General features: G+C 35.1%; 1 protein-coding gene across 2 annotated transcripts in view; it reads left to right on the forward strand.

Moving 5' to 3' along the window:
• Nucleotides 1-22,378, forward strand: part of MINDY3 (MINDY lysine 48 deubiquitinase 3) — a 50,534-nt gene that overhangs the window by 14,120 nt on the left and 14,036 nt on the right. For both annotated transcript variants that reach the window (XM_035545358.1, XM_035545359.2), the window contains exons 6-10: nt 1,710-1,824; nt 2,339-2,412; nt 2,794-2,873; nt 8,505-8,575; nt 9,772-9,852. In XM_035545358.1, coding sequence (XP_035401251.1) covers nt 1,710-1,824; nt 2,339-2,412; nt 2,794-2,873; nt 8,505-8,575; nt 9,772-9,852 — 421 coding nt within the window. The remainder of the gene's footprint in view (nt 1-1,709; nt 1,825-2,338; nt 2,413-2,793; nt 2,874-8,504; nt 8,576-9,771; nt 9,853-22,378) is intronic.

Below are 22,378 nucleotides of genomic sequence, written 5' to 3' on the forward strand. Positions count from 1 at the left end.
TTCTTGTGTGTTACACATCAGGTTAAATTTGGTTTTCACGTTTGGGGCTTGGGGGGGTTGGTTTTTTGTGTTGTTTGTTACGCATTTTACAGTTTAAAATGGAATATTATTTTGAACATAAGAATTTTTCTTTAAAATAAAACTGGAGCAATGTAATACATGAAATTGGCTGAATGAACACAGCTAGTCAAGGTTCATATTTAATTATAGATGTTCATCCTCAATTTTTTTCATACACAGGTGATTGTATTTGAAATACGTGATGTATGCACTGAAAACAATTGTCATCTACTATTATTTGACTCAGGATTACCCAAGAAATATTTATAAAAATGTTTCATATAGAGGACTCTTTTGTCTCATACTTTACGGTTTTCTTTTTGGGGTGTAAATGCAGAGCTTAACTAGTGAGTTTGTGTTTAAAGGCAACTGCCTTTTGTTTTCACAGTGAGGAGTTTTAATTGTTATAAAGATAAATATCCAAAGAGGAAAATAAAAGCAAGAGAACTATAAAAACACTTGAGATGGAAAATGTTACTAATTAGAACTGAAATAACTACTGATTATTGTCTTCAGTAGTAATTACAGTTTGTGCTTTAAACCTCTTGTCATATGAGGAAAGAAGAAAAGGGGATATTTAAATTTCTGTAACTTCCTCCCCCAGTCCCAATTCCTGGATTCGTGATACCCACTTCAATTTTTCTCAGTATATCTCGTTGGAAATGAGCACTCTTGCATGTCATTAAGTTGAGTGATGGATTTCAGAGAATGTCTTTGCCTTGTATACTCTGTTGATAATGAAGTTAGTTTAAAAATTTCAAGTATTATATCCATGTGAGAGTTCACTCTGGATACTTTGCAAATGTACAGATAAGCAGAGAATGTGATTTACTTTGAATTACTCAATAAAAAAGTGTGTATGTTCTGAAAAGCAGTATTCGATTCTATATTTCCCAAGAAAGACCAAGTGCATTATTTCACTGGAACCTGATGGAACTCTTCCTCAGTTTTTATTTTACTTTTAAACTTTATTTTTATATAATAAACTTTATAAACTTATAAACTTTATTTTATTTTTAAACATAAGATCACCTGGTGTTACCTAATCATCCAGGCAGTAATGCTATTATGCAACAGGGTATTTTCCCAAATGTGGATGTACCACTAGTAGTTTTGAATGTTTGGCTTTTTCCAAAGCTAGAGTCTAATAAAATCAAGTTCTCAAGGGAAAGGTAACCTTTACTTCTAAAGGTTGAAATATTTTTTTTACCTGATTAGGTGAAGTTTTTTTCTCCATTGTATATGAACTGAACATCTGTCATAACAATATGTAATGCAAACATTATTCTGGACATACAGTCTATTTGTGATTTCAATAACAGCGTGTGATAGAATTACTGGCTCAAGACACTCGGCTGTTTCACAAATATATGTAACTTTGAGCTTAGTGTTTGCATGTAAAAATACATGCATTTTTACACATTGCTCCAGAATTATTTTTCCTCTTCTAACGGGTAAATAATAATGACTCTGTGGTGGTTTCAGTAACTGCAGAACAGCTGCTGCATCATTCTGTATGTAACAATTGTTTTATGCTGCTTTTACTTGGACAGTTTCATGTTAGGTCTTAATATTTCTTGTTTGTGCTTTGTGACACTGTTCTACTTCATCTAAATACGTTCTTCTTTTCTGTTATTTTTTATCTTTAGCAAACGAGCATTCAAAAGCTTCCCTGAACTGAAGGATGCAATTTGGGATCAATATTCAGTGTGGACAAACAGATTTGGAGTATTGCTCTTTCTGTATTCTGTGATACTGACAAAGGTTTGTAGGTTATTTGATTTTTGTGTGTGTCTTTGTTAACAGAAAATTTGATCATGTAACCCTTTTCCTGTAAAAAAGTGAACACTAAAGTCAATTGGTAAACTAGTTGAAATCTAGATAAATGGATAGAATGCTGTCTTCACTCATGTTGCAATACATTTGCAGCATGAAAACTTGAAAAGCTCAATCCCTTTTGTGTCTTTTTTCTTCTCATCTGGGATAATTACAGATTTTTGGAAACATCCTTCCTTGTATATCTGTACCATCAGCTATCAAGAAAAATGTGTTTAGGTTTCAATTCACTACATAAGAACATCAGCCTCTGTAGTAGTCTGTTTCAATACTGCATTCTGTTGCTTTCCATTTCTGTTTCTATTTTCTATCATGAGAAACAAGTGTGTTCAGGTCTCGGCTCATAGAAGAGGGCCAGCCTCCTAATGTTTTACTGTTGCATTCTGCAGTAAATGTCTATTCATTCCTCAGGAGAGCAAAAATATTTATTATTTTTTTGCAGGGTATTGAAAACATAAAAAACGAAATTGAAGATGCAACTGAGCCCTTAATAGATCCTGTTTATGGTCATGGAAGGTAGGCTAGAAAGTGTGATTGCTACCATTTCAAATAAATGAGCATGCTAGTTTTTTGTTTCTGTAACTGAGCATTCTTTTAGGAAAATATTGACATTATGAGAAGGATTCAGTTATAACTTGGTAATAGGTAAAAGCAACACTTAACATAGCATACCTTTTTCACTGCTTATTCGGGGCTACATTTTTACATCAGTGTTGTTAGAGATCACAATGTTGTTAGCATTGTGTTAGCATCACTGAATTACAAATACACCATAATTAAAATTATACAGTTAGAGAATGATAAAATATTTTTATTAGGCTATTTTAAGCTCTTTTAACTGCTTTTTCAGAAATAAATTATGTCACTTTTAACAGGCTGTCTCTTTCTGTTGCATAGCCAAAGTTTGATTAATCTCCTGTTGACGGGACATGCTGTTTCTAATGTGTGGGATGGAGACAGAGAATGTTCAGGAATGAGTAAGTCAATTCTATTTTATGCTTGTTCGTAATTTTTACCTAGTATAAGATGCTGACCCTACAGAAATTCAGAAGTACTGGCAATCATCTCTATATACTACTGCTGTCAAACCTTCCGACTTGTAGTTGATTGATCAGAAGAATCTAAGGCAAGTGACCAATAACCAAACCAGAAAAATGTACGTAAGGCCAAGTTAAAAAACTTAATGTTTGCTAATTATTTTCTGGTTATTTTGACACCTGCAAACCCCTCAACATAAGAAACTCATAGTGTTGGCAGAAAGGAAGCTTAAGACTACAGCCAAAGAGATAAAAAGTTACATGAGAAGTGATTAAAGGAAGAGAGAAAAGATGACAAAAAAGCATTGATAAAGGAAATGTGACGATAAATCCAAAATTGTCTTGCTTAAGAAGTGTTGAAGAGTACAGTCTGGTCTCCCCCCCCCCCCCCCTTTTTTGATAGACTACACAAATCACTTTGTAATAGGTACTGATTAACTTTAGAGTACTTAACTTAAGATAGCAAATGAAGCTAGTTTTTGACTATTGTTATCCCAAGGGTTTGGAGAAAATTGAGGGGTCCTAGCAGCAGTTAAGTCTAATTACTGACCTGATGAATAACAAGGCATATGTTATCAGATTCTTAAAATGTGCTGAAGATTATTTTCTGCTTCTCCATTCTCCAAAATGGGAGACAGATGCTTCTATGGGAGCTTTGGTTCTGGACTTCTGACTTAGGTCAGAACTAATTGAGAACCTAAATTCATAGTATTACTGTGTGAAAAGAGTTCAGTATTCTCAGAAAATAAAAAATTTCTAACTTGAAGTACTAAAGAAGGTACTAAAGGTCTCCCAGAAAGATAATCTGAAAAATAAAGGGGGGAGAGAACTGCAAGGAAAAAAAGGGTCAGGCGTGTTCAAGTTCGCAAATCCTAATGCAATTCATTATATGATATTTAAGTAGCTAGACAAACTTAAGTCTCAGAACCATTAATGATTACCATGTGTATCAAAGACAGGAGGTGTCAAAACAATAGAAAAGAGAAAACAGGGTACTTAACAAAAACGACAAGAAATGCTAAAGGAAAAACCCTGGAGAAAGGACAATTTAAACTTCCAAAGGGTCTTGAAATAAATTAGTAGTAAATATGCATGCATGAGAAGGATGGAAACCAAAGAACAGCCAGCATAAGCTCATCAATAATAGACTGCAGTAATTCAGTCTGAATGCCTTGGTAAGAAGTCTAGCAAATAAGAGTGAGAAGAGTTAGATACAATATCTAAATGACATTCTGATAAGACTGATGCAGAAGTACAGCCTCTATGGAATCATAATTAAGTGGAAGCCTAAAAAGTCTCAAAGGAGATTCCGCTACTTGTACGTAGTCAAACCAGAGCATTTTAATTCAGATCTTGCATGAATCTATCTTAAATTTCAATTCAAGTCAGTATTTTCAGCAACGACTTACATGATGGAAAATCCTTGTGTAAAAATAAAAAAAATACAGGCTTTGTATATTTGAAACCTGAAACAGACTTTGTAGAAGCAGAGGAGAGGATGTGAATACCTTCAGAATTTGAAGTGTTCATGCTTTCAGACAATCATCTTTGTAAAAATAAGTTAACAACAAAAATCAAAAGCGCAGTACAATTGAATTGAAAGAAAAAGTACAAAATGAAGATCTGGCCCAGCACAATAGTTAAAAAAAAAAAAAAAGTCAATGAGTACTCATATAAGGTATGGTAGAATCACAAAATAATTCATTGTTGAAAGCAAAACAATCTCTAGAAGTCATCTCATCCAACCCCCTACTCAGTGTAGTTCCAGTTAGATTACAGCTGTGGCCACTCGAGCTTTGAGTATCTCCAGGGATGCAGATTCCACAAGCTACCTGGGTAACCTGTTCCATCATTTCGCTACTCTCTTGGAAAAGTATTTTCCCAGTACTGGGATGGAGTTTCCACGTTTCAGCTTCTGGTCACAGCCTCTTGTCCTTCCACTGTATTCCTCCAAGAATAGCTGGCCTCTGACTCCATCATGTCCTCCCGTCAGATAGTCATAGGCAGCAATAAGATTCCCCCCATCACGTTATCCTCTTCTTGGGATGAAACAAACTCATCTCTCAGCCTCTCCTTGTACATCATGTGTTCCAGCCTCCTAATCATCTCAGTGGTTCTCCACTGGACTCGCTCCACTTTGTCAATGTCTCTCCTGTTCTGGGGAGCCCAAAACTCCAGTGGTGGTCTCACAAGTGCCAGAGAGAGGGAACCACCACTTCCCTCCATGTGCTGGCCGTCCTCCTCCTAATGCAGCCCAAGATGCAGCTGACCTTTGCTGTAGTGGCACACTGACTGTGCAACTCGTTCATACAGACCTCAGGTCCTTTTCCACAAAGCTGCTTCCTAGCCAGTCAGTGCCGGACAATTCTGCTGCATGGGCTTATTTCATTGTGGATGCATGACTTTGTATCTGCCCTTGGTGAATATCGTAAGTTTCCTGACAGTTCATTTATCTAGCCTGGTGTGTCTACTCTGAATAACGTCCCTGCCTCCAGTGTATTGGCCTATCTTCCTGTCTTCCTGAGACTGTTTCCCTTTCTGTGATCCAGGTCATTAGATATCTTATAATCTCAGCCTGGAGCTGACGATCCTGTACTCACTGATTAACATCAAAGATTTTGTGCAATTACATTTTATTTCCACTAGAGGTCTGCTAAAAATCAAAGTACAGTAAACAAGGAGACTATTCAAGCAGGAATACAGCACATATCATGTTTGTAGGGACCACAGTGAAGTAACAGTGAGAAGACTCAGCCTTAAAACAGAAACAGGAAAAACAATAGGTGATAATATTATCATAAGCCAATACACTTATGAAATTTTCAAAATTACACTTGTCCTGTGTTTTTATTCGGAGGTTGCATAAAGATACTTTAACTCTTGTTCAGTTATTTAAATAGGTAACTTTTAATTACTGAAGTAAAATTTTCAAATTAATTTAAAACTATTTAAAAGTTACTGTCAGTAATCTTTTTAGAGAAAAAGAACATACTGAATTACAAACTTCAGGAATTACCAAGTAGTTTGCAAGTGACACTCAGAGCTCTAACTTATATGGTAATGCAAATTTTCCAAGTTGGGCAGAAGTTAACCAGCGTTTTTCTTAAGCCACCACTTGTACAACTACCAGTGAAATGTCAGTCTTCTGACTTCCTAACTTTCTTCTCATTTCCTGTGTACATATTCCCGTTTAAACTATTCATCTTATTCTAATCTCAGTTGCTGTTCATTTGTCTGCTCTCTTTTCATGAAGTAATTTCTGACAAATTAAATCAAATTTTGCATCAGGCATTTTAAGGAGAAGTTTGCAAAAATTTCATGAAAAGTGAGGACTTTCAGAGAGAACAAACTTAACGCTTCCCATGAGATAGATTGCGTGCTGAACTCAAGTGTTGGCTGTTGCTTTACTGGTCAGCACGTTAGTATAACTAACTGCCTTGCATGTGTGGCCTTGCTAGGCTGGTAGTGAGGAAATCAACAAGGAAATTGAGAATCAGGGATTGTGGCGGAGCAGGGGACAAACTATGAAGGAGGACTGGGCGTGGGTGTTGTTTAAGCTATTGCTTGAAGAGGTTCTAATAATAGAAATCTTTGAGAAATACACTTTTATTTTTACATTCTGTGTTTTGTGGGATTTGTATTTTAGCTGGAGCTACCCTGCTTATTTTCAGTTCAGTGTTTTAAAACCAAAACTTCATTGATCTTAGTTAATTAAACTTCCTGTCTTTCTTAAGTGAAATGTAAGAAGTGTTTCAAAAATGAAATGCTGGAGTCACTTTTTCTAAGTAATGCCAAGAATTTGTGATGTTTCAGATAGTCGCTAGGTGGTAGTATTCTTATACCGTTGGTAACGGTATCATTAAATTCTAAAATCATCATTAATTTGTGCCTGAACTTTTAAAGGCTCTGCATTTCTCCATTTTTAGAAATCTGCTTATACTTGCAAAACTACTTTTTGTCAGGGGAAAAAAAAAATTCTTAATCTGGTTGGTTTCTGAATCAACCACATCATGGTTGAGGTTGGAAGGCATCTCTGCAAATTGTGTGGTGCAACCTCCCTGCTCAAGCAGGGACGCCTAGAGCAGAGTGTCTAGGACCATGTCCAGGTGGCTTTTGAATATATCCAAGAAGGAAGGTTCCACCACCTCTCTGGGCAGCCCGTTCATTATAACCTGAATCATTGTTTTCTGACTAGTAAATATTAATTGTGTTTTTGTTCTGTGCGTCAGCTCTTAAATCTGAAGCCTTTGTTTATCAGACAGAGTTTTACATTAATTTTTTATTGATTTTTTCCAAAATGTGATATGTTAAGATTATGTCCTTAATATGTAGTGTTACTTCTGTCATTCATTTTTCTTTGTTGCACATATAAATGTTATTTCAGAGCAATAGCTGCTCCCTAGTTTGAAGGATCCTTCAGTACGTTCTGAATTGAGATCTCTCTTGCCCTTGGCTCAAATGAAGGTTGAATTGCCAGAGCATATTGCAGTTTATAGCAGCTGTGAAGTTGGTGAGGTAAAGGGGTTCTGCAAAGAAATGTCTATGCACCCCCATATGTTTTAATTCAAGAAAATCTGAAGATAATTCTTGAAAGCGTATTTTCAGATCAAAGAATCCTAGGTTGCGAAGAGGTCCTTTTACACATATAGCTGCCAACTCTAAGGAATGAGTTGTACCTGCAGGCCACAAAGGTAGTAAATGAACTAACATTGTAAGTTTGGTTTTGTTATTCTTAATGGTGGAGGAAAAGTTAAACCATGTCTATAATAACTGTTCTCCACTGTTGCAAAATTCAGTGATTAAAACTCAAAGTTGGTGAAGGAAGTGTGGCATAGGCTCCATGCACTGTTGAGATGATGTGTATGTAAGCCCAGAGCTCCTTCAATTCCATATGGTTATGACTAGTTTCTAAGCTTGAATTTTGAAGTACTTTCTTACTCTCTAATAGAGATCCTCAAAAAAGCTCTGAGTGCTCTTTCAGTCAACTTTTTCAGTACAACTCTTTCAGTAGTATGTAAATAGTCTAGATGTTGCTGACAGCTGTACGTGCTTGAGAGCTGTATGATTCATTAAATGGAAGTTGGTATAGAAAAATCAAATTGAGGGAACACTTTATTTCCTACTAACAGAACTGCTATTTACAAAATTCTCATGTTTTATTGTTCAGAATGTGAAATGTTTAACATAAATAAAGCTGGGGAACTCTTAAAATTAAAAGAATACACACACAGATGTTTTCTTTCCCCTTCAGGAAAGCTGTTTTTCTTAACTTTTTCTGAGAATAATTTTGGTGTAAGATACAAGTACTTCTAATAAATCCAGCAACTTTTGAAAAGAGGTATCAACAGCAAACTTCATTTAAAAACATCTGTTTGACTCTAATTTCTTTATAGAGAGGGAAATTATTAAACCTTTCCAGTTTTTTTACTATACCTTAATGATTTATCTTTGCTGAAACTGCATTACTTTTTAAAATGGTTGTTCCTTGACCAATTTTGAAAGCAAGAAAAAGCAACTTAAAAGAGGCTGTGAGGATTTTTCTTGAATAAATTTGGGTTTTGTTTTGAACAGAACTTCTTGGTATACATAAACAAGCAACAATTGGCTTTTTGACATTGATGGAATCTCTGAGGTACTGTAAGGTAAGCTATTTTCTGTATAATTTACAATTTTTCTTTCACTGTGGTGTTTTGTGCTTCTTTGACTATTACTAAAAGCTTCACTGTGAACAATGGGAGATATTACAGAACTTACAAAGCATTTTCAACTTCAAATTAAAACTGAAAATAATACTATATTAAAAAAGAATTATAATTGTTAAATGCATCTTCCTGAGTAAATGTATGATGCTATTTAAATTAAAACTTTATTGCACCAACTTAAGATAGCAAGTTAGAAGCTCATATTATTACCAAAATAATGCTTAATGCAAGTTATATAGGTGGTTATGAAACTCTTGTCTTCAAACAGTATCTAGTCCCAAGGAGATTTGCTAATCGTGAATGCTGCAGTTCTAGTTTTCTTTTTATGCCATTGCTGTCTTCCACTTAAAATGCTATAAGTATAAATTGTAAAACTGTTAAGTTAAATGTTAGTTAATATAATGTATTGAGGACCTAGTAATTACTTTGTGTACTTATCTGTGCACATCTGAAAGCTGCTGAAGTTGTTGAAAGTTGCTTAATCTATGTTGTTCCTTCATGTCATGACACAGACTTCCTTTATTTAAGGATTTTATTTGAGAAATTGTGTTCTAGAAAATCATACTACTACATACATACTACAGCATTGATAATCTTAATGTCAAAAGGCTTTTTGATTGATCTCTGCTTCTTCTTCAAGCTATATTGAATTCTTTTAACTTAGCTCATGGTTAAAGAAGATTGTGTGGTTTTCAAAATACTGTGTATTGATAGACACTGCCCCTTCATTTGTTAATTGTCATTTCTGAATTGATACATCCAAAAACAGGTAATAAGTGGACTTGTACCTCATTTAGCATCTGATTATAGTATTGTTAGGCGTAGGAGTAGTTAATCCTGTGCATTTTGAAGTATGTCTCCAAGGTTGAAGTAGTAGATATTGATGATACCACTTTCTCAATGATGTCATCTTTCAGTTAATTACTGTAAGTTATGTTGTTTTCCAAGTCAATCAGGAATCAGAGATTTAAACTGTAATCCAAGTATTTTACACAGTTTTGATGTTTTGTTGAACATTTTATGGTAGTTTTCAGAGCATTTGGGTCTCCACTAACTGATTTGTTATTAGCTTGATCGCTGACGAGATGAATTTCCTGGGTTTGCTTTGTGATTCTGATTTTATTACAACTTTTTAGGTTGGCTCCTATTTGAAGTCTCCAAAATTCCCCATCTGGATACTCGGCAGTGAAACACATCTCACAGTCTTTTTTGCCAAGGTATGTTAGATGTGATTTTTGTTATGTAACCTCAGGCAGATAAACACCACATAAATCTGAAGTTCAGATCTTGCCACGACATGAGTTTCATGTGGCTTTGATATAAAATGTAGTCACCAAAACTTGTAATTAAGCCTACCTTTGAAAACAGACTTGTTGAAGTGGTTTAATGATACCTGTTAAATTTTAGTGAAATCTTTTGATTCTGGTTTAATTTATTGAGGGTATGGGGGGAAGGGGGTGCTTTAGAACACCGTAATTGTGATACATACTGTCTTGAATTTTTGTTGTGCAAGAGAGATAAAAAAGAAATAGCTACATGTAGGTGCCTATTAGTAGTTTAATCTTTCTGTGACAGTACTTTCACAGGTTTTAATCTATAACCATAGGTATCTTTGTCCTAGGTTAAAAATAGATACAGGACACTTGCAATAATTCCTTTTATGTATTCTAATAGGTATGTATGATAATCACAAGTCCTCAGTTTAAAGCCTTAGACCAAAGTTTCTGAACAGTTTCTATTTGTTTAGTAGAAGATTATAAGTGTATGAGAAAAAAAATCTTACAATTTCTACAGAACACTTTCTGATTAAAAACACTTACTGAAACTTTATCTGGTACTTATTAGTGCATTTATTAGTCTTTATTACAAATGAACTTTCCTATACTTAGTATCTTACAAATGAATGACTATTTTTAGGAATAAATCTTGAAAGTAAGTAGTAGAACCTATGACAAAATGAAGGCAATAATTTCTTCAGTTTTTGAATTTGCCATAAATAAAAATAAAGAAGAAACAGAGTAGCAGGTTTATATAATAAGTGAACAAAAGAAACCCACGATAATTGGAAGCGTATATGCAGCATTTCTTTAACCTTACTTTTAAAAAAAAATACACAATTAGCTCATATTCTGCATTTAATTTTTTGAAAACGCTATACTAGAACTTCTTTGAATTCCTGTTGCTCTAAAAAGGAATTGCTTTTTCTTTCCCACAATACAGAAGAAAAAAATCTATATTCTACTTTACTTGTTTTCTGCCTACTATCTCCCCCAAACAGTCTTTTCAAGTAAATTTTTTGGATTTCAGTTTCGAAGTTTTTTCACTTTTTTTAGAATAATCCTATGTCAGTACCTTATTCTGTAGATAGCGTTATGAGTCATGATAGGTATAAATAAAATAGACACAATCATCCTGTTATCCAAGTCAGGTATACCTGTCCAGAATGTTATTGTATCTCCAAATGTTTTGTGTTTACAGAGACTATTTCCAGGTAGAAATCCATTTCTAATGCTCTTTCTTTTAGTACGTAGAGGTCTCTTTGCTGGGTTTAAGGTAACTAGGCATCAATGTCTAGTGCTTCCAGTATAGCTTGGCTCTTCTTTCCTTGCTGAACTCCAAATAGGCTGTGAAAAACTTCATCTTGTGATTAGTATCTCAGGAATCAAAAAGCAGGAAAACAAAGCAATGGGGGCTTGGCAAAGAATTTTCCAGATTTTTTTTCTTATGAAAAGAGGTAGGAGCTGAAGGTGTGTAAAAGTTCCATGAGTACTTTGTATGTCTGTCCTCACCCTAAAGTCAGGGTTGGTAAGCATTTCAGGTGGAGCAGAAATGTTAGCTATGCAGAGGAAGTACTGAATCATGTTGCAATTATCAGTTGAAGCTGCTTGCTGAAAACTGTAGGAAGAAACCTGAATACATTGCCAAATGGTTAGTCAGTAAGTTGGTAAAGTAGTGTGTGTAGTTCTCTGGATGATGCTTCATACTGAGGATGTAACTTCCAGCTCAATGTTGAATATGATTAGAGAGAAATCTTCAGAACTGAACGAGGAAAATGGAGAGGGAAGACAAAAGCAATTTAGATTAGGTTTGGATAGAAATAAGTATGGCTCTAATTCTCTGAAGCTGCGTATAATTGACAGGAGCCTAAACCCTTATGCTTAAATAGAACATCTAAGCAATTGTTAAGCAGAGGAGTAGTCACTGTTGTAGTTAGCTGTGTAATTAGGCCAAGAAGCCTAGAAAAAGGCAATCTTCCTAGAATATCGTCCCTATGGGCAGATTCTTCATTGTTCCTTCAGGGACCTTTATTGAGCATGAAGGTTCAACAGACAAAAAGTTTTACTTAAATGCTGCATACCACCCTACTCAAAATTGGCAGCTGTTGTTTACTCAGTTGCTTCATTCAGGTTTTACATTTTATTTGAAGTACAGCAATAAACGTTGGTGTCTTCACTGTGGAATGAAATCATTCACCATGGTTTTCTATCTTAGAACATTTTATATTAAATACTGAAAATGTTACAGACAACTGTTGCTGTCTGCCAGAATATATTTGCATCACTAAATCTGAACCATTTTGCTGTAGCTGTGACTTTCAGAGAAATGTTTAGTCATACTTTCTAAAATAAATCTGTCCATAGCAACCAGCCTGAAACTTACTTTCTACGTTTTCGGTGGATTTTAATGAATGAGCAAAGTGCAACATAGCATTTTTGTGCTGAAAATCACACTTTAAGGTAACAGTGAAAATAAAAACAAACTAGTTCATAACTAAGCTTAAATTCTCTTGCTGCTGCATGAAATAGCCTTAAACAGTGACAGCTGAGTCAATTCCAAGTTTTAGCAAAAGTCTACCAGTAGGTCAGTAGTTTCCCCCATTATTAATGGAAGTTGAAATAATGGAGATTTTATCTACATGGTTTTCATCACCACATCAGGATTGTCAAAACTCATTTGGGATGTACAGAGATATTTCACTCAGCCTCATTTCACTACAGGGAATTGGAGGTACACAGAAGTGATATAAGAATTAGTTTCTTCCTTAATGAAATGAACCTTCACCTCACATTTTCCGTATTTTAGTTTCTTAGGTCTCAAGGAAAAATGCTACAGATTGTTCTGTAGTTCGGTATGTCATAAAGTTGGTAAGGACATACGAACACTTGCATTACCTGAATAGTTCTTCAGAACTCTCTGATACTTATGTCTATCAAAGTAGATCTGAAAAAAATGGGGTGAAAAGTTGGGAGGGGGGCAGGTGTTAGCAGGGGATTGTAACTAGTACTAGAATATTTTTTTTCCAATTATGACTGTGTACGTATATGGTTAGAAAGTTGCTTGATGCTCAGCAATCTGAATTTAATCTTGATGGGGGGAGGAAGGGTGGCTATTCCTCCTAGTTACCTATCATAGATGCTGCATTTGTCACAAGGTGGATTTTCCCTGAAAAACTGACTATGTAGGTTCTTTGCAGGCAGCTAAATCCAGTCGGCCATCATTTCTGCCTCTCCCTGCCTTCCCTTCCTCTCACTGAATAAGAAAGCTCTCAAATGGCCTCAGGCCAACAAAAATAAACAAGGAAAGCTTCATCCGACATTCTAAGTATTCCTGTCAGACGGTGATCATGCAAATAGACAGTATTGTAAATGTCCTTTAAAATCAACTTTTTTTTTAAATTGTGGAGAGAAGAAAATGAAAAATGGGGTGGTTCTGACAATGTAGAGATAAGGATGTGATGCTCCGGATAAAATGCTGTATGGTCAGGTTTTGGTTGTTTTTATTATCCTCATAACAGGAAGTTATGACAAGCTGAGACTGTTCAGAACCTGTAGGAATGTCAGAGCGTCATCAGGCATTGTAAAAAAAAAAAAATAAATAAAATCAACTAGTTTATGTGGTTTTTATGTAAAATAAGAAAATGTTTCAGTGAAAATAATAGGAAGAACAATAGATTAATAGCTGTTTACTAAATAGTGTCTGCTGACATACTAACTTGCATGTTCTGGAAGTTTGAATTCAGAGTCTTTAAAAGTGACAAGACAACATGGAATGAGTCCCCAGGGACTTTGGGTTATTATATACTTACTTCATTCTCGGTTCTTGGAGCGCACAGACCTCAACAGAATCAAGCTGTCCACTTCCATTTTTAGTTACAGCATTGTAGCATTTCTAGACTTCAGGAATCACATAAGCAGAGGAAACTCCTGGCTGAGACATCTGAACAAGTTACAAGTAACGCTTTTCAAGGAAAATGAGCCTGTTTTGCTGGGTTGGGACTATTCCTTATGGTTTTGGATTACAATTTTCTGTTTTTCTAATTTTGATTGCTGTAACCTGGTTACATATTCTCAGGGCCTTTCTGCAGTATCCTCAAGAATATTCTCTCAGAAAAGTCATTTACCTCTATTCCTAAACAAACTTTTAAACCAAATTTTAGTAGAGAGACACCTGAGCAAACACTGGCATTGCTATAGGAAATCCTGAATTTGAGTCAGTGGTGTTTGCCAGCACTGCCCTAAGGAGGAATGTTACTGAATATGACATCTAACTTAAGAACATCAACAGAGAATGACAGTGGCCATGAAAGAAAACAAGATGTATGTGTAAAAATTCAACCATTACTAGTGTATGCTAACAATAATGGTCTATACAAAAGTAAACTATGCGTATCTGAATAAATTATACTTCTCCATTAATAGAGGAGTTCTGTGTAGGGAAGGTAGTGAAAAATGTCTACTCCCTTCATTTTGGGTAATCAGGTAATCAGATTTTGAAGTGTTTCTTCACTAGAGAAGAAATCAGAATCAGATTTTGAAGAATTCCACCTCAGGAAATGGTTACAGAGTATGTGGTTTCAGAGTCTTAAGTTTCCAAGAGTAAGTGGAATTGGTTCTGGTTGGGACTTTCTGGCAGGACGATGTAGATGAGTATGTAAGTCAATGGCGGTAACTTCTGGGCTCAAGCAGGGGGTTAGTTTTCTGTGTTGCTGATGAAGAGCAGGGAGACAGATGCTGCTCTGTTCTTGACAAATGCTCTGACCTGATTAAATCAGCAGTGAGGCTTCAGATACATTTCCATCAGCTGTTAAGAGCTCTTTCTGCAAGAAAAGACCCCTCTTTGAAGTGAATGTTAGGGCAGGGTGTTCCCTGTGGTATCTGTGAGCCTGCAGAGAGTTTAATTTATTCTGCTGGTTACTTTGAGCTTCACAGTGTAAGTGCTGCTGTTAAACAAATGAATTTAAATTGTTCTGAATAATGCAGTAGTTCACAGGGGTTGCTTTGTCCAAATAGTTTTGTAGACAAAAGGCCAGTTCTATTCTCAATAATGGTTTCATCGTTGGAAAGGGGTACCTCAAAATACAATACTTCTGTAAGGTATCTACCCTATTCTGGCTTTGCAAGATCACAGAGCGTGACTGTGAAACCTTATTCTTCTCTTTGTAGGTCTGCTCCAATCTTACTTTCTGATTAAACTGTTCCTAATGCAGATGCATGTTTGTGTCTCAGAGCAGGCACTTCTGGGCCATTTCTTTGTTTGTCTGGGAGGCTTCCTATGGGGAAACCTGTACTTTTTTTCATTTATATATGTAACTTACACACCAGCATTTACCCAAGTAAATTGTAGATTAAATTTATTTATTTTTTAATTAGTGGAATGACATCTTCAGGTAGGGCCTTTCCTTGCTGCCACATGGTATGCAGAGGAACTGTGGAAAGGCATTGGAGGCACTGCTTCAGAACTTGTATCTGTACTATACTGAACCATGTTATATCAGTTACAGTTTTTGTCCGTGTTCCAATATGAGGATGCCTAGATTTGTACACAAGATTTTTTTTGAGGATCTTAACCTCAAGGCAGAGTTGATGCTGCTCTTGTCAAAAGTGCTGTGCATCTCCTAATATGACTAGCAATTATGGGGACTTAGTGTTTAGATCACAGAGGCAGTAACTCAATCATAAGATTTTTACATTATTTATTCTCGGAGTTGAGACACTGAAAAATTGTAACATAGAGGTCATTAAACTGAGAGGGCGTAAGGCTCACAATATTCATCAAACCGGCTATTTGGGGATTTACCAACAAAAAGAATGCTTTCACTGTGTTTATCCTGATTTCTCTGACTAATTTCAGACACTTATCTTTATTTATAAGTTCCCTGAAGTTTCAGATATTTTTAACATTCATCCCATTATGTATAACTTTCACTGTGATCATTTAAGGACATTGTTCATGGTTGGCTGATATAGACCATGAAATGTAATTGTATATACCCCTAAGCAAATAAGCAAATTACTTCCTTTTGGGAAAAGATTTCTCATCCATCTGTTTTCTTTCAGAGGGGGAATTTGAGTTTCTATACATGATGTAGATGAGAACAGGACTGCTTAGATGATATCACTTTTCATGTGTTTATGTTGTTCCAATTTGTGTCACTGAATTATTCCTCCTGAAATATTACATGTTAGTACTGTTTTGTGCAGAAGTAGAGGAGGGAATGACTTTGTACTGTCATCTTGGATGATGTTTCTGAGCCTAGATGAAAACTTGTGAAATGGGGCAGAAAATAGTTCTAGTAGTTCCAACGGGAACTTTTGATCCAGTAAAATCTAAGTCTAAAAATTCAAAGTAAAATGCTAACACTTGTTACATGAGGTGCCCTTTGAAAACAAGAAGAGGAGGAGAGATCAAATAAGAAAAGAAATAAAACCAATGCAATGTAAGGAGCCTTTTGTAGGTCCACATATGAAAAAAAAAAAAAAAAAAACTCCTTCCCTCGAACTGTTAAGTTCTCAATTTAGCATATTGTCGGAGCACTTCCAAACTGGAAAAATTACAAAGAAAATACGCTTAAGTAATAGCCATGAATATCACACTAAAAATGCCATTTCTTAACCATTTCAAGTTTATTTCTAAATACGGTTAGGAAGAAAAGGGATTCTAATATTCTAGAATTCATCTGTTTACTGAGTTTTCCTAGTTCTCTTCAAAACATTTGTTCTGTTTACTTTCAGTTTTCTGAGTTTGTATATCAGTTGCCTAAAAAATAAACTTGTCTGATTTTAAAGATTAGCAGTAGGCTATGGGGGCGGGGTGTAGTCATCTCTGAAAATTATTTTGACTGACTTAAATGACACGTTTATGAAAGGTATTTTTTTTATTGGAACACTATAATGAATGTATAAGCTACTGTTGTGAAAAATGTACAACGCATAAAAATCATGGTTCATTTACTGCCCATTTGTAGGCAGAGCAGTCCTGAGAATTATTTTTTCTCCTTTTCCTCATACTAGAATTAAATGAATGACTTTGTCATGACTATGTAAACTGAAATTGGGGAGTGGAAGGTAATGGATTAGGTCTTACCCCATAAAAGTACTTACTAGCATCCAGAAGGTTTTATAGTGTCCTGTTTAAGGAAAGAGGGTATGAACAACGTAGTTTGTATGTCAGTCTTATCAAACGAAAGGCTGATTTTTGAAGAAACACATTACAGTTTTTTTGTTAGTATATGCAGAGTGTCTCGCAAATAGTAAATGCATCAAAGACATTGTTAAATACAGTTTTATAAAGTATAAATCACTGTATCAAGTAAAATCTGAACGTCAACGCATAGAAACGAAGGCTGAGAACATCACTGTATCATTCTGTATCCCTTTTAGGTATGAAACCAATGTTGGTTCCAGCTATATTTGATACAATAGAGAAGACATGGGGCCTGAGTCATCACATGACGGGTAGATATTCTGTTTTTCAAATTTGGAGGAATAGGAATCCCAGCTTACTATTAAAAATGATGAATAAAGTGATAAAATTTTTGATAGTATTACAGTTTTTAAATATCAATCATTGATATTTACAGAAACATGTATAAAAAGTTATTCCTAATTCCAGTTCAAGTGAAAAACAAAATGCTGATGGCTTTTTCTCCATCATCTGCTTTTTCCATTAGTCAGGTACCTTGGCCTCTCCAGCTGTAACTTCTACTCAATTCTGGTGTTATCACCTTAGTGATATCACTTTAATTATCACTTTAGTTCCATTTTCAGCTATATTAAATAGCAAAGCATTGTTCATGCTATTGCTCAGTAGTACAATAGGATATAGCCATCCAGCAAGTCCTGATCTGAAGTTTTATATCCACACCTCTTTTAATATAATGTTCTCTCATATATTGTATTACTGGGTTTTGTTGTTTTTTGTTTTGTTTTTTTTTTTTCTGCTGGTCACGAAGTACGTCCACCTCACTCAATGCATTAACATTTACCAGTTGCGGTCTTGATTCTGCATTTGGCAAGTGGTATGTTTGCAGCTGTTCCAGTCTGCAGGTAACGTTTAGAAACTAGGCATTTATACTTACGTCTTTACATAATTTTTTTTACAGACCCTTTCTTTTGGATAGTTGTCACTGAATATTATACGAAACAGCTTAGAATCCTTCCTGTATCTGACAGCTGCTGAGATGTTGTACATGCTTTTATGTTTAGCTCACAATAGATCTTGGCCTGAAAAACACAACTACTTTAAAAGTCCTCTTCTCATTTGGAAATTTAAGTTTTGGCTTTTTAATTTTTGAAATTATTTTATACTTTAGCATTCTGCATATATTTAGTTGTTTTTTCAAGTTCCCACTGAATAATGATATTACTATTTTTATTTGAACTCTGTTAATAATGGAGCAGGTATCATTACACCCTAATCAATTTGTAGTTTATCCAGTATTTGTGAGTAGATGGAGGGGAGAGGCATAAACTTATTCCCTTAAAGGCTTTTTAAAGTCTTAGCCCAAAAGCTGTGACTTAATAAATTTAGCGTGCTTTCATTTCTTGCTGGTTTACAAATCATTGAATAATATGTAGGAAAATACTAGTTTTCTTAATAGGTAAGCTGACAGCAAGTGAGGAATGGAAAGAAGGGATTTAGTTTGATGCTGTAGAATACCCCTTTCTAGAAAGTATATGAACGCAGTGCAGTGGTCTGTTCCAGTGTTCATGCCAGGTTTTGGCGTGAAATTGTGCCTAAGAAAGAGAGAAGACAGAGGTAAAAGGTACTGTTTTAGTCATTCGATGCTGTCTCAGCACATGGAAGGGGGAAGAAGCTGGGTTTAATTTCCATGCCTTTTCAACAAGTATATACATGATTGTCAAAGCTTCTAAACTAACGCAGGTCAGTAAATAAGGCAATTTATGTCAGCAAATAGTATAATCAGACTCAGTGATTCTCTTAATGGAATCATTCCAGAAAGGGAATCTTAAGAGATTTTATTGAGCTGTTTCAATACAGAACAAATTTTTTTTCCCAAGGGTCCTAAAACAAAACCTAACCTACTGCCATCCAAAATATGGAATTTAATATCCGTAGTAATGTAGAATTGCAAAGAAGAGACAGGATAAGTCAAATATAATGACTAACTTCCCTCCGTTTTCGATATATTCTTATACAAGGTAATATATAGAAATAATAAACTCTGAAAATGCCAGGCCCGTCCCATCCATTCATTGTTCCTTTCGTTGACTTCCTTTTTATTTTATCTTCTAGTTACAGCTTACTAACTGAAGGAACTGTTTAGCAGATAATGATATTAGGAATATTATTTTACCATTTTTAGTGAAACTTGGAAATGAAAATTTGGTAGTCACTACGTTACCAAATAGCAGTGCCAGAATTAGTGTAAGAACTGGTGGTATGACCATTGCGTCGTCCTCGGTTAGCAAAAATCAGTGAGTATGAATGGCTGTTAATCTGTATTTGCCTGCTATAAATACATGTTCTATATTGATTCTTCATATTCTTTCTTCCCCATAGAATTTTTCTTCTTTATAGTGAAGTCATAGATGTATTATATAGCTTATGAAATAGGGAGTTTTAAGTATAGTTGTCGAAAGCTTGTGAAGTGGTTTTGGGCTAAACAACAAGGAAATAAATTTGTGTCCATTTTCTCCTTCCCCCCAAAAGTCTGAAGACAGATGTTCGTTCTTTCTGAGCAAGATGTCCTGTATCCTTGGGAAGATTTGGGAAGATGACGTTTTCTTTTTAATTCTCATCTCTGCTCAGCCTGCTTTATTCCCACGTTCCCAGACCATACTAGGCTAGATGCAGGGAACTGAAAACACTAAACAAGATGCCAACATGACAACATATGCGTCAATAGTAAAAAAAAGTATTCTTTAAAGTAGTAGCAGTTGTAGTCTTGTTCTGAAATTTCAGGCCAAACTTCATGTTTCACAAAAGTCTCCAGCTGCCTAATAAACGTGTCACATGACGGACTGACCTGGTGTACAAAATCCGCATGTTTCCAGGAGACCTTAGGTAATTTTATAACTGGCAGGAACCTGATTAAAATCAACTTGGATTTTAGGTATTGTCTGATTCACAGAACCTTAATGCATGTGACAGCTGTTGAATCCCTAGGAACATCAGAGTGAACCCATATATAGCATCTAATTTCATCCTTCACAAGTACAATCACAAATACCCTCAGAAGTCCCTTTCTAACCACTTTTGAGAAGCATTCAGAAATGAGGTTTACATTCTTTGGTCATCTCCTTTCATACTGATAGCAACCTCCTTTGATAAAGCAGCTCTACTTTCAGGTTAGAAATACGTGAATGAATGAATTGAAAGTCTAAATGAGGAAGGAAGAAAAAAATATGAAGAAAGATGTGGGAGGGAACCAGTTATGGTGGAAGAAGCTTTTAACTTTTCGTAGCTGAGTTGAAGCAGTTATTTAACATGCTACTTTAATTTTCTATCTTTATTTCTCCCATATGTAGCATCGTAGCATCAGAAGTCATATTTTAATAACTGAGTAACATGTTTGTTTCTAAAATTTAAGTAACCTCCTTTCAGTTTTTAAATGCTTTTTTTTTTCCCCCACTGTTGATTTGTTTTGCATGAGAAGGGTATGAAACATTAATATTTTCTCATTTGAGTTTGAATTATACCCATTTGGGTCTACTGCTTTACAGTTTAGGGAATCTTTATATGTCTGTATATGTTCATATAGACTTTTTGAAAAGAGCATTTTTATGTTAGAGAGGTGCCAAAGTTGCCAGTCTAAGATGTGAATAAGTTAAAGATACTTTGCTACAGGAATATTGAGACAGTATGGATGTATTCAGAAATAAAGTTCTGTGATTGCCTATGCATAATTAAGAAAACTGATGTAATCGGTGTTAAATGAAATGGGCTTTATTGTGTAACACAGCTGTAAGGAGGAAAATAACACAAGTTTTGTGTTAAAGGAATAAGCATACTGCCTTTAATGTGAGGTAATTGTTGTATTCTGGTATTACAGAATTAGCTACCTGAAATGCCAAATTGCAATATGAACATAAAAGGCAATACTGTTTTTAAAAAGAAAATAAGTGTAATGTCCCTGAGTATGTAGTATTTTCTGCATACGTACACAGATTCCCTAAAATACTGCTTAGCAGCACAAAATAGCAGTGGTCACATGATGTTCTTAATATATTGTTGTCTTAATTACTTTCTAAAACTCATACTTTTCACATGTAAAGCCATAAGGTGTTACTGTCAGTAATTAACCAAGTTAATAATTGTCTTTTAGAAACATTTTTGTCATATCTGAATTACAAAATAATCAGTCTCACAATCACACCCACTTTCAAAAACATTTCATGATTCTGGGTTGAAGCAAACCAGGCCATTTTCATCTTTCCAAGGATGAATTACATGGTTTAAGTGGCAAACTGAATACCTGAAACTAGTTTCTAACATGAAGTGAGGCTCCCAGTACTTTGAGTATTTAAGAAGAATTGAATTTCTGAGGTACATCTTCGAACTGTGCCATTGCATGTTCCTGTCATACCTGTTCACCTCCCACCTACTTAGTGCAATTTTCAATTAGAGTTAGTATATTAATGCTCACCAAGGGTCGTACTGCAAGTGCTTCATGTATGCAGCCTGAAATGGTACTAGATACAGAAATACTATTTCATATAGATTTTTTTAAAAGTTGACAGCTAGCATGATAATAAAAACTACAATTCATTTTGAGTAAACTTTGTTGTGAGGTTTTTGCATGTTGTCAACCATGAAACTTGACCACTTCCAGTTTGGTTCCTCTTAGGAATAAAGATTATTTTTTTCGTTGTTGAGGACAGACTATGATACTATTAAATAACAAATAAAAAGTATGAAAATGCTGCCATTTTCAATTAAACTTGGGAAGCTGGGGGTAACATTTAATTTAGTAATTAAATAAGAATTCCAGGAAACTAAAACTTATCCACTCCTGTTCTGTAATTCCAGTAACACACTTTTGCTCTCAAAACAAAGGCTTTGTTCTGTGTTAGTGAGAAAGACAAGTTGGTAATTGAAATAAATAAAAGTGAACACTATATAACCACTCTTCATTGTTTTATGGTAATCTCTTGTAATACATGCTTCAAAACAAGGATCATGAATTTCCTGCCCCCTTTCCACCTCCTACCCCCCCTTTTTTTTTTTTTAATGTGGCAGCAGTTGCGTTCTTGGAATGCTGTTGAACATGTTGAGGAACTGAAGCTTCTCATTCTTACTTCGGAGCACTGTCTAATTTGAAAAGTATTCTGGTCATGTGTGAAAGACCTATGCATCCAAATGGTGATACAGTTACAGAGTACGTTATTAGGATCATATGAAATTTCTTTTTCAAAAGATAATCTCTAAGAGAACCTTAATGACAATTAAAATCAGATTTCTTTATGAAATGCCTCCACAGTGAGATTAAGTGAATGAGAT

The sequence above is a fragment of the Cygnus atratus genome, chromosome 2 (genome assembly GCF_013377495.2).
Source record: "Cygnus atratus isolate AKBS03 ecotype Queensland, Australia chromosome 2, CAtr_DNAZoo_HiC_assembly, whole genome shotgun sequence".
Classification (NCBI taxonomy): Eukaryota; Metazoa; Chordata; class Aves; order Anseriformes; family Anatidae; genus Cygnus; species Cygnus atratus.